Consider the following 14,636-nt stretch of genomic DNA (forward strand, 5'->3'; position numbering starts at 1 on the left):
ACTCATGGCCACCAGCGTTACAGCGTGCTCCCGTGCATGCGGGGTAAGGGGACCGTGCCCGCCTCAGTGGACATGCTGGGGGCAGCGCGGGATGCACAGCAGCAGGGGCTTGGAGGCGCGAGGGTTACAGCCGTAGATTCGATCAGCTAGCGAAGGTGGGCCGACTGCTTGCACAGGGGATGGAAGACAAGGGGAGATAATGTGAGCGTGCAAGCATGCAGAGACCATTGAGTGCTGCCATCGGCTGCAAATCCTTCCAGTCCAAAGTCCAGCAATCCTTGCACAGCAAATCGAGGCCGAGCTTAAAATATGTGCAGCACGGCGTTGTAACGCAAGCCTGGGCACGGGAGCTCCAGAGTCTACGCACGAAGGCAGTCAGGGCAGTAGCACACGAAGCAAGGCGTTGTCCGCCGTTGTCCGTACAATACGGTATACCGCTATGATTCGGCTTGAGCACGAGGCACAGCTCGTCATTGGGCTCAGCAGTCATGAGGCTCAATAAAAGTAGTGAACGTACATGGCAGTGCGCGTAGTTCATCAGTCCCAGAGCTAGGTCTCCTGACCTTCAGGAGGCGCAGGCACATCCCGGCGCGAGCGTTGCGGGCAAGGCGGGCATTGCAGGGAATCATGCCTGACACGGCTGAGTATAAAGCTGACCCCCGGCCCCCGATGCGCCAACCTCGTTGTTGCAGACTTGCAGAGACACACAGTATGCCTGAAGCTGACCAGCCAGCAATGCAGGACGACCCATCAGGGCAGGAATCTGGTTACCGGTCGCCACATTGCCGCTGTACATTGTCACGTGGCCCCTGTACAGCCGAGCAGAGCATTCCAGAAATTACAGGCCCTTATCGCTGCCGGGGCCGGCGTCGCCTCAAGAGGCGGCCGACCGGTTTGCGGCGGCGGTGGCCCTTCTCCCCGCTGGCTGGGCTGCCGCCGCGCGTGCCGCCCAGCTGGCTCTGGGGCGTGCCGCCGCGCTGCCGCTCCCGGTGGCCGACATCGTGAGTGCTACGGCGGAGTCGGTGCAACAGGTGGTGCGGGGGCTTGGATGGTTGCAGTGCGGGGGGCCGCCCATCCTGCTCACTGCCTACACGGTGAAGGCAGGGACCGTGCTGCAAATGGCTCCACAGTTAGCCGCCCTGAAGGCTAAGCATTTGCAATATGTGTGCGACGCGGGTGTGTCGGGGGAGGAGGCTGCCCTGGCGGCGGGGGCCTTCGTGTGCACCTTGGCCCGTGTCACGATTTATGGTGTGCAAACGCCCTTCTGACGTGCCCTGCTGGTTGTCGAGCTAAGGCTGCGCGGTCTGTGCTCCAGCAAACCCGCAGACAGGCGGTGCGGTTGAGATTCATCCTTCTAAGAATCTCGGGTGGCTTACACGAGCGAGCCCTAACGGCTCCGCAAATGTGCCCTTGCCGTTACATACACACTGGGCGCACGGTCTTGCCTCAGTGCGGGTCTAATGTCTGTGAAAACGCTTATCAAGTTATAACAGATTGAAAAGCTCGAGACAAAGACAAGCTTTGCTCGAGCGTGCAAAGGCTATATAAGAGGTCCCAATCACGAATGGGCCCCATCCCGCCTTCGCACACAGCTGGCACTCAGGCCTCCGGGCCGTTTCTACCAGCTCTCGCGCTGCATTGCTCACACTTATGGCTAAGCAACACACTTAATAATGCTGCTCTGAGACTGAGCAGCCTGCAGATACGCAAAGATACGCAACACACGTCCTAAGCTGACGTGCGCAAAACCCTGAGCACGGGCGTGGCAAAACCCACCTCAGTCGAGTCTGGAGTCGGGGTTTTGTCCCTCCTGCCACTGCTCATGCTCGCAACGCGTCAATTAACAGTCTGGTGACACGCCATGCACGGTAACACGCTAGGGCGTGACACCCGCTTGTGGTCGTTGAAATGGGAGAATCATCATAGTAAGCACTGTGGCGTGTGGCCGCCAACGCTTGCTGGGCGTTTCCACGGCATGCTAGCGAGCGTGCGCGCGGCGTTGCTGTTGACCCGTGTTGGGCGTGTGGGGTTGACAGGCAGGATGGGGACCGGCGTCACTGTTTTTGGGACTGCCCTGTTGCGCTGTCCCTGCGGGAAAACATGGGGATGGCTATGGGTTTCATGCCAGAGGATGCTTTAAGTGCCTTCTCTCGTGAGGAGTTGTGGTTGGTGCGCCCGCCTGCGGGGCTTGTGCCACCTGTGTGGGATGTGGTGTGTCTCGCTGCTATGTCTGCCCTGGACTTTGGTCGGCAGCGTATGGTTATGGCCGGGCTGGCGGCGCGAGCGAAGCTGCCGTCGGCCCGGGTGCTGAGCATTGGACTTGCCGTCGTAGCTGACTTCTGGGGACTTTGGGTATCAGGCCAAAGGGTTGGGACACTTTCATCTCTCGGGCTGTTGGTGAAGGCATGGTATTGCGCTTGCCGTATGACGCTGATTCCCCGCCTCCCTCGCCATGATAGCCATGAGAGGTTGTGAGTGGTTGGTGGCTTTGTGTGTGGGCAGGACGCACGTGTGGGCGACCGTTCTAGTGCCTGGACGCTTGCGCCCTGGTGAGTGCGTGCGCTGTGCGTGTGTGCTGCGGCCTGGACGATTCCCGGCACTCCTGTGCCTAGGCTTGTGGCGTTGAGGCACAGCGGTGGGGCTCTGGCGGGTTGAGGCTTGGCTAGGACTCACTGTGCGCGGAGTCACACGGACTTTGACCGGGAGGGTTTGCAGCAAAGTCGGGGTTGGTGGAGTCAAGTTGGGCCCTGATAGCATTTGATGGCTCGGCGTCTTCGGGTGCTGGGACTGTCCCCTCTGTAACATCCGCATTCTTATCGCTGCATAATTCCTAGCAAGCTCTTGCCATGGATTCAGGCTGGGGCGCACGCCCTGGAAGCCTTGGCCAGGCTGAGGCCCCCCGAGTGACCCTCGGCTTGAGCTGCGGCGGTCGCTGGACGTGGACTGGTGGTCAGCTGCGGAGGCCAGCAGCGGCGCTGAGTACCGTTCTGTAAGAATCTTCCCGGCAGCTTGTGTCCTCGGTCCTGCATTGACCGTTGCCCTTTGCACCGTCTCCCCCTGTACGAAGCCCGGGAGTCCCACGGCAAGCCCTCACATCCCTGTCAGTTCCTGTAGTTAAAGGTTTGCCACATTGGGGGGGGGGGGGGGCTGTAAATTCCAGCCCCAACTAGGGGGGCTTACAACACTTGCTTCAAACAGCGAGGGAGTACCGTACACCAACCTTAAACAACCTCTCCTCATGTCCGCACCCTCTCTCTTGAGGGAGGCTGTCGTGCTTTTGGGGTTGTAAGCACCCCTGGTTGTACGGTGATGGAGCGGGCATCGGCCTGACCCCCCTCCAAATGTGCTGGTTGACGAATGCGCAGACAGGGCTCGGGAGGCCGTAATGGAACGCCCGTATGCGCGTTCTTACAGTGCCCTTTACGGGTGCGACATGCCCCCATGGTTGTGTGATGGGACAGTGTCAAGGCAGTTTGGCGAAGTCCCGTAGGGTGCAGCTGATTTCCAGACCCCAGCAGATGGCAAACAGTGCGACATGCCCCCATTGTGTGAGGGTCGTCCGTGGCTCTCGCCAACGCGGCGTCCCCACACGCGAGCAATGTGTTGAGCTTGCGCCTAGGACAGATGACCACTCTGAACGGTGTAACAGGGCTAGCACTAAGACAGGACGCGTTCGTACAGTGCCCTCCATGGGTGCGACTTGCCCCCACGTTCTTAGGCGTTCTTACATACATGGCATGTATGTCAAGGATCCCACGGCACGTGACAGCGCGCAGCACCCTTAGCACGGAGGGCTCTCCGGTTGCTCGCACCCTCAATGCGTGTCACGACCTGGCGCTAAGCCGCTTTTAGAAGCCTTTGGGAGTGCGATTAGGAAGCACGAGAAGGGCCTTCGTGGCAACTTCAACATCTGCGGCACGCCGTGTAAGGGGCTCCTCCTATGTGGGGGTCAATCCAGTGGTGGGCGCCCCTGCTTGTCTCCTCGGTTGCCTTACATCATTGTCTGTGTCGCCATTCGCAGGGGATGCGGTCGCACATTCCTCGGCCGTTGTCAAGACACAGTCAATCCCTACTCACTCTAGCCCTCAGACAATCGACGTCACCCACTGCCATACAATTCAGTGCCAATGCCTCGCAACCAACTGCACACTAGCAACTCACAACCAATGTATTGACCCGCCAGGTGCATGGGCAGCAGCACACACTCACCCCCACATGCCACCAACGCAACGACATTGCCGCGTGCGTATATGGGGGCGTGATATGTGCGCTCAGTTCTGCCAGTGCCACCCCCACGCACGCCTGTGCGGCATAAATTTATTGTGCAATACCCTTATCAAGAGAGAACACATCCCAAGGGGCAGCTACAGTCGGGCCCCGAGCTACGGGTACCACAGTTCTACGTATCCATTCAGCATGCCAGGAAGAACTACATCGCCGCCCAGCGCGAAGTGCAATGACAACCGCCATAATGCGTTACTTAAAGGTAGTGTGTCGTAAGTACACCAAGTTCTTGGCCACAATGTGATGCAGAAATAACCCGGCGAGCGGACACCTCACGTGCCCCAGCGCCCTTCCAACACACACGTCGCCCTTCTCCCCACGACTTTGTTGCTGCCACGCCACCAGCAGGTCCCTGTGACCAATGCAATCTACACCTCGGGTTCAGTTCCAGCGTCCTGGCAGTTTCACTTCACATGCACAACCGTAACTCCGGCCAGAGAAAGAATTCACTTTACGCCGCTCAACGTCACATCCACAGCAGCATGCTGCAGTGAGCCCAAGGAAACAAGATAAATGTGTTTGTCAGGAAGGTTCACTGCCCTCCGCCAATTCACCTGGCTGCGCCATGTCGCAACACTCGAACACTCCATTACACCTCTTGAGGCGAGCGCTGGCATGTGTATTGCACACTTGCGCTATAGGCCCGAACCCCGTTCCCATGCTCGATTTCTGCATTCCTCCTCAAGTGCGAACGCACATTCACAACTTGCTTGGCAGGATTGCGGAATTGCAGAATGCAAGCCAAGCAGCCCCTCCGCCCGCTAAGCGCCGCCAGCCGAGGCCCGGCCCCAATGCAGCTCACTATACAAGAGTATATAAATAAAGTCCCGGCGCGTGCACGTCCAGCCGATGCCAATGCACAGATCCAAACCAGGACACGCCAATCCGACCTTGCGTTGTGCGCGCCATCAGTGCAAGCCCTTTCGCCCATCGCTCTCGCCACGCACGGCATGCGCGCACATATCCCGAACCCAAAGACGCCCTGCGAGCCCCAAGCTTGCCACGCGACCTATGTGCTGGCAAAATGCCCAGCCCGTGCGTTTGCGCAATGCTACAGTGACACTGGACAGGGCGGGCACGTGTGTATGTGTGTATGGGCGGGAGCGCGCCGCCAGCAGTGGGCGGTGTGTGTATGTGTACTTCTTGCGCGCCGCCTGCCCTTGTGCCAGCGCCCCGAGGGCCCACGCAATGCCGCTCCGATTGTTGTAGCCTAACTTGCCCTCCGTCACCACCGCTCCGCCGCAAAAGGTCTGCCTAGCTCGCAGCTACCTTCACCTACCTGCCTGTGTCCACGTAATTGGAAGAACACAAGCGGGCCTTGACGAGCGCCCTTAGGTCCGGCCGAAAGATAGCTTGCTGCACGCTACGGGTTTGCTCAAATGGACTAGCGCCACCCCAATATCGCGGATGTCCGGATGCCGCCCAGCCAACCGCTACTCAAACAGCTCTCACACGTGGAGGCTTCACCTGAATGCCCACACACAAATCCACAGCCACCCAGATGTCCTGGTCCCTCAGCCGTCATTTCGTAGGTTTATGCGGCTGTCCATACATTGCGACGGCAGCCTCGCCTTTTGTGACTTGGCACGCGCCGTTGCACAGGCGTTTTCTATGTCGCGGACCCAGGACCATCCAAAGCGACAACTAACCAGGTCGTAGTTCATAACCATACAACAGGACTCCAATCCTGCGCTCCGATGCGCCGAAAATCACTGTCACCGTGCTTGACACGGTGTCACACGACGGTAACTTTCCCAGCAGCCATCAAGAGCCCAGCGCGCATGCCAGGTTCGCACACAACACAATCTCTGGAACCTTCAGCTTTCCATGATGCGGAAAACGCAAAACTACTTCTTCAACGGCGCCGCCTTTGCCCGATCAAGCATCGCGCACCCACCACAACAGTACCGGTCAAAGACCGCGAACATTAATTATATAAATGAATCTCTGCAAGCACTCCCGAGCAGCTGTTCGGATTTGGGCATGGAAAGGGCGTACGGGCAGCGCCACAAGTACCAGCACCGCTGGCGCCCGTCGTTTTCGGTCCTAGTATCCCAGTTGCTATTGCTGTCCTCAGCCGATGGCAGCTTCCGTGGTATTGTTGTTGCTGGCGTGTTTGTCAGTGACTAGTAGGAGCTCATGCAGACCGAATCATTTCAACGCCAACGCGGCCTTGACGTGCCGCCACTTCCACAGGGGCCCTTGATGCCACATCACGCGTCAGCACCGCACTCTGCCTCCGCGGCCGCCTCTGCCTCCGCAGCCAGCTGCGCCCCGCCTGTCGGGCTCACAGACGAACCAGCGGCGCTGAACAGGCCCTTGCTGCTGCTGCCGAGGGTTGTCAGAGTGGCAGCGGTGCCCAGCGTCGCAGTGCTTGTTGCAGAGTGCGACGCGCGTGTGTCCTCACCAGCGGCGGCGTCAGCCGCCAAAGCCGCGGCAGAGGCAGCGGCATTGTTGGAATCGGATGACCCCGAGGGCAGTTGGACGTCCATCAACACCGCAGCGGCAGCGAAGAAGTCTTCCGGGCTGCTGAAGGCGAAGGCGCGCATGTCAGGCGCGCCGTGGCTGAGCGGCATGACCACCGCCGCCGCCGCGGTCTTTATTTTGGGCACGTAGGCGCCGACCGAGCCCGCGGCGGGTGAGGCGGCGGCTGGGGCGGCGGTGGACTTGGCCGCGGCAGCAGCGGCGCGGTCTGCGACTGCGCGGGGAGACACAACGGTGGTGGTCGTGGTGGTGGTGGTGGTGGTGATGCCGGCGCTTCCTGTGTTGGGGTCGAGGAAGCGGCGAATGCAGCTGGGGCCCGAACCGGCACCCGGCGTGCCGCACAGCTGCGCTGCCGAGGAGAAGGAGGATTGTGCCGCTGCGGCACCCGCCGTCGCGAAGCCGCTGGGGCTGACGGCGAGCCCGGCGGCGCCGCCACCGCTGGAGCGGTTCGCCGCTAACAGCGCCGCCAGCGACACCGCCGTCTGGTGGTTGTTGGGGCTGGCACTGACGGAGGCGCCGTGGGAGGAGTTGGCAGACATCAACACAAGAAAGTCGTTTGGGCCCGACAGCCCGCCATCGCCGCCGCCGCTGGCTCCAGTCGGCATGCCGCCAACCTGGCCCTTGCCGCCACCCGCGGTGGTGAGGTGCGTGTACATGCTCGCGCCAGTGCCAGCGCCGCCGCAGCTGCCGACAAAGCCGCTCAGGCCGCTGCTGTAGTACCCGCAGCCGCCGCTGACGCTGCCGCCGACGTGTGCCGCCGCCACAGCTGCGGCCGCCAACGACACTTGCTCTTCCGCAAACTCGAACAGCGTCGAGTCCTGACGCGTCATGGTCGAGGAGGACACGGGCCCGCCGCCGCCGCCGCCAGCTGCGACGGCGCCGCTGAGGCCGCCACCCGCGGCGGTCGCCGCCGGCAAGGACAACGAGATGGACGTGACAGAGCCCACCGGCCGGACCTTGTGGATGGCCGGCAGGCTGTTGAGGATGGAGAGGGAGGACAGCGACACGCCACGCGTGGGAGTGGACGCAGCGAGCCCGACAGAGGAGGAGCTGGAACCAACGGTGGGGCTGGCGGCGCAGCCTTGGGCGGCGTGACCGTTATTTCCGGTGACGGCGTGGCCGTTCATGCCACCGTTGGTGTGTCTGCCGGCGGCGGCCTGCTGCACGGCGCGCGCGGCGCTGGCGGCGTGGACGGTGGCTGCGTGCACACTGGCGGCAGCGGCGTGTGCAGCGGCCTCGAGGGAGGCACTGCTCAGCGCGCGGTCGAGCTGGTGGAGTGTGCATGAGTCCAGGGAGGACAGGCGGTTCAGGCCGAACACGGCGGCCGCGCCAAAGCTGCTTCGCGACAGCTCCATGATGTTCACGGCGCTGCTGCTGCCGGCGCCGGCCGAGGTGGCGGCGCCGCCCAAAGAGGCGCTGACGGACGTCAGGCCGCTGGCGGACGGAGGGGTGGCGGGGGCAACGCCGCCGGAGAGGTTCAGGCCGTTGCCGGTGACAGGGCCACTGAGGGGCGTGTTGGCGTCGATCTCGGAGCGCGGTGTGAGCGGCAGCGCCCCCATGCTGTCCAGCACTGACAGCATCTGCGCGTCAGGGGACACCGGACACGGAGTGCGGTACTCAACACGTAATTGCCTCAAGGTATCGCCTTGCACTCATTGTGTCAAGCCCGAGCCACTGCCGGACGCCGTCACTGCCCGCCATCCACAAGCCCGAGCCACTCACCGACATCAGTGTCCCCGCTTCCTTGCTCTGGCTCCGCAGTAGCCGGCCGCCCCACACGCGCTTCTCGATGGGCTCGCCGCCGCGGCCGCCATGCTGCTTGGCCTCCGCCGCTTCGCCCAGCCCCACCTCGCACAGTCCCGGCAGCGCTGAAAACAGGTTGCGTGCGCTCTGCGTCCAGCGCTGTGCGCCGGAGGAGCCCAGCATCTGCGGCGCGTCCAGGCGGTTGACGGCGCCGTGAACCGTTAGCAAGATGCGGGCGGGCGCGCACACACTGTCCGCGCACTTTGCCGAGCCTATGCAACTGCATGGAGATGGACTTACTGGCAGCCGCACAGCTGCCAGTGTACCGCCACATCGCGGGCTCCTTTCCGAAACCCCACTTCTGCCCTAGCCTGCTCACCGCGTTGCTGGCCGACTTGGCGGTGACGTAGGGCGAGGAGGCGTTGCTCAGCGTGGTCCCCAGCGCCGACGGCGCCGTGCCTACCACCATGGGCTCACCCGACACCATTAGGAACGGAGCCGGCGAGGAGCCAGGCCCGTGGCTGGAGCAGTCCGTGTAGGTGGATGAGGTGGCGGAGCGCCTGCCGAGCCGAACGCGCCAGTCGGTCTTGCCCGCTGCCACCCCCGCGCGCACGCAGGTCTCGGCGGCAAGGCTCTCGGTGTGAGGGAGCTCCTGTACGCTGACGCTGCGACAGAGGCGCAACGGGTGTATGTGCGACGCCCCCGGGAGAGGCGCCAGCGGCTTGGAGTGCGGGGGCGGGGCCACCACACTACTCGCGATGGGTCCGGGCGCCATCGACTGCTGAGCGGCTGAAAGCCCTGGTGCTGCACATGGCTGAGCTTCGCCCACCTGTGCACAATTGCGTATCGCGGGGAAGCGTTCGGGTTAAACTAAGGAAGGCTCGCGCACATGCATGCAAGCTGCAAGCAGTTAAGACCGCGCGCCCCAGCACTGTCACCCATCAACATGCAGCTATCTTCAGGCTCTCGGCACCTACTTTGGAATCCGCTGAAGGTTGCGCCTTGACGGTCCAGTGCTCCCGAAGCAGCGCGAGGTCAATTGGCACGGTGCGCACTGCCTGCTGCGCAGCCCCGTTCGCCCGCGCGCCATCATATTCGATACGCAGGCCCCCTTGCGGACCCTTCTGGGCGCCGGTCCTGCGAAGGGAAAGAACGAGCGCACGGGGATGAGCTCGCACGGGGATGAGCTCGTGAGCCCTCAGCGCGTTTCGTCCTCCGGTTACCCTGGACTTTTAGGAGCTGTCCAGGTGATTATCAGATACCAGGGTAATTCGACCGGCGCCAGGGCGGCGAGGGCGCCAGAGCAGCCCCGATTCCACTCTAGGCGAGCGAGTTTGCAACGCCGCTGCTAGCCTCTGCAGCTTACCGGTCCATGTCCAGAGACCGCCGCAGCTCACAGCCGAGGGTATCAACACTACACGACGCTCGGGGGGCCTCAGCCTGGCCTAGGCTTCCAGGGCGTGCGCCCCAGCCTGAATCCATGGCAAGGGCTCGCTAAGGGGTATGCACCGATAAGGACCCGTAAATTCTTCAAAGCTCTGACAAGGAAAGTTTTGCTGGGCTGTACAGGGGCCACGTGACAATGTACAGCGGCCATGTGGCGACCGGTAACCGGATTCGGGCCCTGCTGGGTTGTCCTGCATCGCCGGCCGGTCAGCTTCAGGCATACTGTTTGTATCGCACATGCTGACATGCACCAACGAGGTTGGCGCATCGGGGGCCGGGGGGGCTTGTGGGAGCTATGTCAGGCACGCTTGGTCGCTTTGCCCGCTCTTGGCCTGCCTTGTCCGCAACCCCTGGAAAGCGTTTCATGCGCGGGTCAGTATGGCAGCAGAATGGACAGCATGTCATAGAGACATGAGCCGAGCCCGGTGTGTAGCTGATGTCACAGATGGCACTCCGGGACTTCAGTCTCGCACCTAAAGCACGTACATCCCAAGCCGGACATGCGGACTCGGTACTCAGCGCTAGTCCTCGTCTGCAGTGACATCAAGCCATTAACTTGAAAGGCCGCAACGTGTTGCTGTTGGGAGTCGGCAGTCCATGGGCGCCGGTCGGTGTGTCCGGCGTCTGACAAGCTTTGCAACTGCCAGACGTTCCAATGTACCGTAACGTGGCCGGTCCAAGGACGTTCGAGAGTGGCCTCCCGATTTCGCGGAACTCAGGCAGGCTCATGCGATAATACCCAGACGGGGCATGACGGGACAGCCGGACAGGCAGGAAGCGGGTAGGAGAGGCTATCCGTGCACCCCTGTGCCAGCCAAGGTGCCAGCCCTCCGTCCAATGCCACAACCTCGCCACAAGCGCCGCTCGCTGCCGGCGAAGTTCGTGTCCGTGTCCATCGCATCCCTCCACCTACTGCAGCCACGCACCCTACGGGACTTCACCAATCTGCCTTACCACTGTCCCATCGCACACCTACTGCAGCCACGCAGCCCTTGCATGCTTCGCAAGGGCCAAGCACTTGTCAACCTGCCTCTACCTATCTCCCCTACACACCGGCCCCGCCTCCATCCTCCTCCAAGTGGACCTCTCGCTCACGGCGCCCGCTCACACCGGCCCGTCGCCCTCGCGTATGATCTTGAACAGCGCCGCCATGTTGTTGTTCTTGATGGCGGCGCGGCACAGGCTGACCACGCGGCTCTTGGCGGCGCCTACCCGCAGGCGCGCGGCCCGCTGGATCATCTGGTTGACCTCCTTGAGCGACTCCAGCAGCGCCACGTGGTTGGTGGCGCGCTTGTCGTGCTCCGCGATCAGGTCCCTGGCACAAGGCGGTGCAGGGCAGGGAAGGGCAGGGAAGGGGGTGGCGGTGATGATGGTGGCGGAGCAGTTGGTGTGAGGTAGGTGGGGACTGGAGTGCTGGCGAGATGGGATACAGCGGACATGTGGACGGCATAGTGGCTACTGACGCGAGAGACACGCCAGGGAGGCAGACCGCTCCCGTCCAAAGCCACTCCCGCCTCCACCCACAAGTTGTTGGTTTCCAACGCCCCTTGAACTTTGCGGTTCCAACACCACCACAGCGCCTAGCCGTGCCGCACACGCCCGCCCGCCCGCCCGCCCCCCCCCGACCACGCCCACCTGTTCATGTCTGCCAGCTGCCTGTAGTACTTGCGCATGGCCTTCATGTCGCCCAGGATGCGCGCGTCCTCGGCCTTGATGATCAGCTGCTTCACGGCGTTGCTGGCGTCAGCCATGTCCGCGTTCATGCGCAGACGCGTGATGTTGTGCTCGTCCACCTGCAGGGCGTGTGGGCGCGGCGACGTGTGAGAGGTGTGTGTTTGGGGGCAGTGAAGAATAAGACTCCCCTTCGCATTGTCCCTGGGGAGGAGCATCAGGTTGTATGCATGTGTTGGCACTCAGCATGCACTCGGCTGCACAGAGGTGCATCGCTCAGCTCACGTTCGCCCACTGCCTCTCGCTCTAAGTGCAGGGGCCAGTCACAGGCTACGCGGCCTCCAGGTCCTTGGCTCCCGCCCTCCCACCCTCCGTCCTCCCTCCCTCCTGCCCTCCCTCCCTCCCTCCCTCCCTCCCTCCCTCCCTCCCTCCCTCCCTCCCTCCCTCCCTCCCTCCCGCCCTGCTGCCCTCCGGCTCTCACCGCGTTGAGCACCTCCTTGAAGGCCTTCATGGCCAGCGGGAAGTCGGCTGTGGCCGCCAGCTCGGTGGCGCCCAGGTAGGCGGCCAGGTCGCCCACCAGCTCCCCCGCCATGTCCATGTTGTCGGTGCGGAGCGTGATCTGGACAGGGGCAGGGGGCAGCAGGGAAGGGGCGCCAGACATTGCAGCCCGGTAGATGGATAGGACTAGGCAGTGATCAAACGGCGGTTGGAGCCGTCCATGCAACCCAGAGTGATTGAATGAAGACTGAGGGAGCGAGTGGTGGGAGGTGGGAATGGTGGGATGGTGAAGGAGAGTGGTGGGGCGGGTGGCGGTGGTAGGAGGCAGTGGGTGGGTTTGCAGGAAAGTGCAGGTGACGTGGGTGCGTTGGTGGGGCGTAGTGCTGCCGAAGATGCTTGGAAACCCGAATGCGCACGGTGTCGAAGAGGGTGTCACAGGTAGCAGGCAGCACCAGTAGCGCTGGTGGGCTGGGCCCCCCGCACACGGCCCACGGCATACGGCTGCCGCTTCACCTGCACACTGCCGCCGTTGGGCACCGCCTTTATGCCCAGCGGCGTGCGGTCGCGCAGGCACAGGAAGTATGCCTCCAGCGTGTCGTTGCGGCCCGCGGCGGAGGCCTGCTTGGAGCGGAGGGGTGGGGGGTGGAGAGGAGAGGCGAAATGAGGGGCGGGGACGGCTAGGTGGTGGAGGACAGGGCGAGCAGCAGGCCATGTTGAGGTAGGAGGTCAGTGGGTGAAAGTGCGAGAGCTGTGGGGTGCACCAAGCCTAGAGTTCAGTGAGGGGATTAGCCGGGCCGCCCTGAGCCCGGCTGCTGCCCTTACATACACCCGCCCACATAGCCCCGCTCCCGGACAGTCATTCCCCCAAACCAACTACCCCACCCGGCCCCGATTCCTGAAGCATTCATGAATGTAACCCCCACCCGCGCCGCCGCACCTGCAGGTTGAACCTGGACTCCACCCAGGCGCACATGCGCGGGATGCGCTCCGACACACTGGGAGCGGCAGGGCAGGGAGCCGGGGCGGGGAGAGGGGCGTGTACGGTATGTTGAAACACATGTGCCGCCATTACACAAATCTAGCCTCGATCTTTCGCCCGCCGCCAGGCCCTTCCCGAGGGTCCCCCTAACACGAGCCCCTGCCTCCCCCGTGCCCCCCTCACGTGAATGTGACGCTGGACGCCGGCTCCGGGTAGGCGCCCTTGTCCACCGCCGCGTACAGCGCGAACTTGGGCAGCTCTATCTCCAGCTCGAACACGTGGAAGGCGGTGGCGGTGCGCCCGCCCACCAGCACCTGGGGAGCCGGCAGGGGGGAGGGAGGGGGTCGTCGATACCAGGCATATCATAAGCAAGCAGCAGTGCCTTGCTGTAGAGGGTATTGTCGGAGCTCTGTGCTGTTTGCACCCTGGGGCAGCATGGAATGCACGAACCGGCACTAGCATGCGGCCGGGACACACACACCCTCCCTCTGATACCGGACGGTCACGCCCACGCTGCCCCCTCCCTCGCACCGCTTCCCGCATCGCCCCCCCCCATCTCATGTTCCTTGCTGGCCATGTCAAATGCAGCCTCTCACCCCGCCGTCCCCGCCCGCACTCCCCAACCCACTTTGATCATGAGCACCACCGACACGTCCTTCAGCGGCTTGAGCGGCACAGCCAGCTGCGGCGGGGAAGGCAGGAGGGGCGAGTGGGCAAGGCAGATAAGTAGGCAACAGCAGCTGCAGCCTAGGTCAGTTCCCAGAGCTGCGGGGCTGCTGTATGGCCATTCCTTCCCCATCCCCTTTCCAACGCACGCCCCGCCTGGTCTGTTTCACTGGGACAAGATAACAAAGCCCCCCCAGCGCGCCCCACCGTACCCCCACCCTTTCCCTCCCCCTTTTCCTTCCTCCCTTCCCTCCCAGGCCGCCCACACCCGCCTACCTGCACGTCTGGGTTCTTGGGGTACACGAACAGCGACTCCTCGTCGAATATCTGCTCCCCGAACACCACCACGCCGCGTATGACCGCCTGCTCGCTGCTGGTCTTGAGCACCAGGTCGCAGCTGGCGGTGTCCTTGTTGATGGAGATGTAGGAGTCCACGCGCGTGTCGGCGGGGATCAGGCTGCTGCGCTCCGACTGAGGAGAGCGGGGGAGGGGGGAGGGAGGGAGGGGGAAGAGGGAAGCGGGGTAGGTGGGCGGGCGGGCGGGCGGGTGGGCTGTCCTCTCCAGGCCTGTAAAGGACATTGGCTATGGGCTACCGGCTACAGGCGACGGGCACGGGATGGCTGGGCCAGGATCCTATTTTCGGTGAGGTGTTTAAACTGCTGAGCCGTTATTAGCGGTAGTGAGGGTACCCAGCACCAACATTCCACTACCCACCCACCACCCAATCAGTGCTTTCAGCTGTCCACTCATCCCCCTCCACCCCTACAGCCTGCTTGCAAACCCTGGGCAGCAGCTCCTCCCCTCCCCTCCCCTCCCCTCCCCTCCCCTCCCCTCCCCTCCCCTCCCCTCCCCTCCCCTCCCCTCC

General features: G+C 63.0%; 4 protein-coding genes across 4 annotated transcripts in view; 1 reads left to right on the plus strand and 3 right to left on the minus strand.

The window, feature by feature from the left end:
* Nucleotides 1-3: 3 nt before the first annotated feature.
* CHLRE_06g257167v5 (uncharacterized protein) lies at nt 4-469 on the minus strand. The gene has a single exon (XM_043062722.1). The coding sequence runs from the start codon at nt 226-228 to the stop codon at nt 64-66; it is 165 nt and encodes a 54-aa protein (XP_042923428.1). The 5' UTR covers nt 229-469; the 3' UTR covers nt 4-63.
* An 800-nt stretch (nt 470-1,269) lies between these two features.
* On the plus strand, nt 1,270-3,005 carry CHLRE_06g257183v5 (uncharacterized protein). Its single transcript, XM_043062723.1, has one exon. It carries the CDS (start codon nt 1,565-1,567, stop codon nt 1,730-1,732), a length of 168 nt encoding a protein of 55 aa, XP_042923429.1. The 5' UTR covers nt 1,270-1,564; the 3' UTR covers nt 1,733-3,005.
* Nucleotides 3,006-3,979: 974 nt separating this feature from the next.
* CHLRE_06g257200v5 (uncharacterized protein) lies at nt 3,980-10,169 on the minus strand. Its single transcript, XM_043062724.1, has 5 exons — nt 9,878-10,169; nt 9,489-9,648; nt 8,891-9,340; nt 8,491-8,694; nt 3,980-8,348 (listed from the first exon to the last, which is right to left on the minus strand). The coding sequence occupies exons 1-5, from the start codon at nt 9,883-9,885 to the stop codon at nt 6,498-6,500; spliced, it is 2,673 nt and encodes an 890-aa protein (XP_042923430.1). The 5' UTR covers nt 9,886-10,169; the 3' UTR covers nt 3,980-6,497.
* Nucleotides 10,170-10,383: 214 nt separating this feature from the next.
* CHLRE_06g257250v5 (uncharacterized protein) overlaps nt 10,384-14,636 on the minus strand; it is a 7,668-nt gene continuing 3,415 nt past the window's right edge. Inside the window, exons 8-15 of the mRNA XM_043062725.1 lie at nt 14,048-14,242; nt 13,734-13,787; nt 13,289-13,419; nt 13,064-13,121; nt 12,640-12,744; nt 12,110-12,247; nt 11,593-11,750; nt 10,384-11,272 (exon numbers count right to left, since the gene is read on the minus strand). Of these exons, the coding sequence (XP_042923431.1) occupies nt 11,062-11,272; nt 11,593-11,750; nt 12,110-12,247; nt 12,640-12,744; nt 13,064-13,121; nt 13,289-13,419; nt 13,734-13,787; nt 14,048-14,242 (1,050 nt within the window). The 3' untranslated portion in view covers nt 10,384-11,061. The remainder of the gene's footprint in view (nt 11,273-11,592; nt 11,751-12,109; nt 12,248-12,639; nt 12,745-13,063; nt 13,122-13,288; nt 13,420-13,733; nt 13,788-14,047; nt 14,243-14,636) is intronic.

The sequence above is a fragment of the Chlamydomonas reinhardtii genome, chromosome 6 (genome assembly GCF_000002595.2).
Source record: "Chlamydomonas reinhardtii strain CC-503 cw92 mt+ chromosome 6, whole genome shotgun sequence".
Classification (NCBI taxonomy): domain Eukaryota; kingdom Viridiplantae; phylum Chlorophyta; class Chlorophyceae; order Chlamydomonadales; family Chlamydomonadaceae; genus Chlamydomonas; species Chlamydomonas reinhardtii.

Excerpts from the sequence above, each read along its gene's own strand:
- CHLRE_06g257167v5 (XM_043062722.1), bottom strand. The coding sequence starts at position 228 with ATGGTCTCTGCATGCTTGCACGCTCACATTATCTCCCCTTGTCTTCCA.
- CHLRE_06g257183v5 (XM_043062723.1), top strand. The coding sequence starts at position 1,565 with ATGGGCCCCATCCCGCCTTCGCACACAGCTGGCACTCAGGCCTCCGGG.
- CHLRE_06g257200v5 (XM_043062724.1), bottom strand. Across the intron at positions 8,695-8,890 it reads CCAAGTCGGCCAGCAACGCG|ATGCTGGGCTCCTCCGGCGC; the intron begins GTGAGCAGGCTA and ends GACGCGCCGCAG. Across the intron at positions 8,349-8,490 it reads AAGCGGGGACACTGATGTCG|ATGCTGTCAGTGCTGGACAG; the intron begins GTGAGTGGCTCG and ends CCTGACGCGCAG.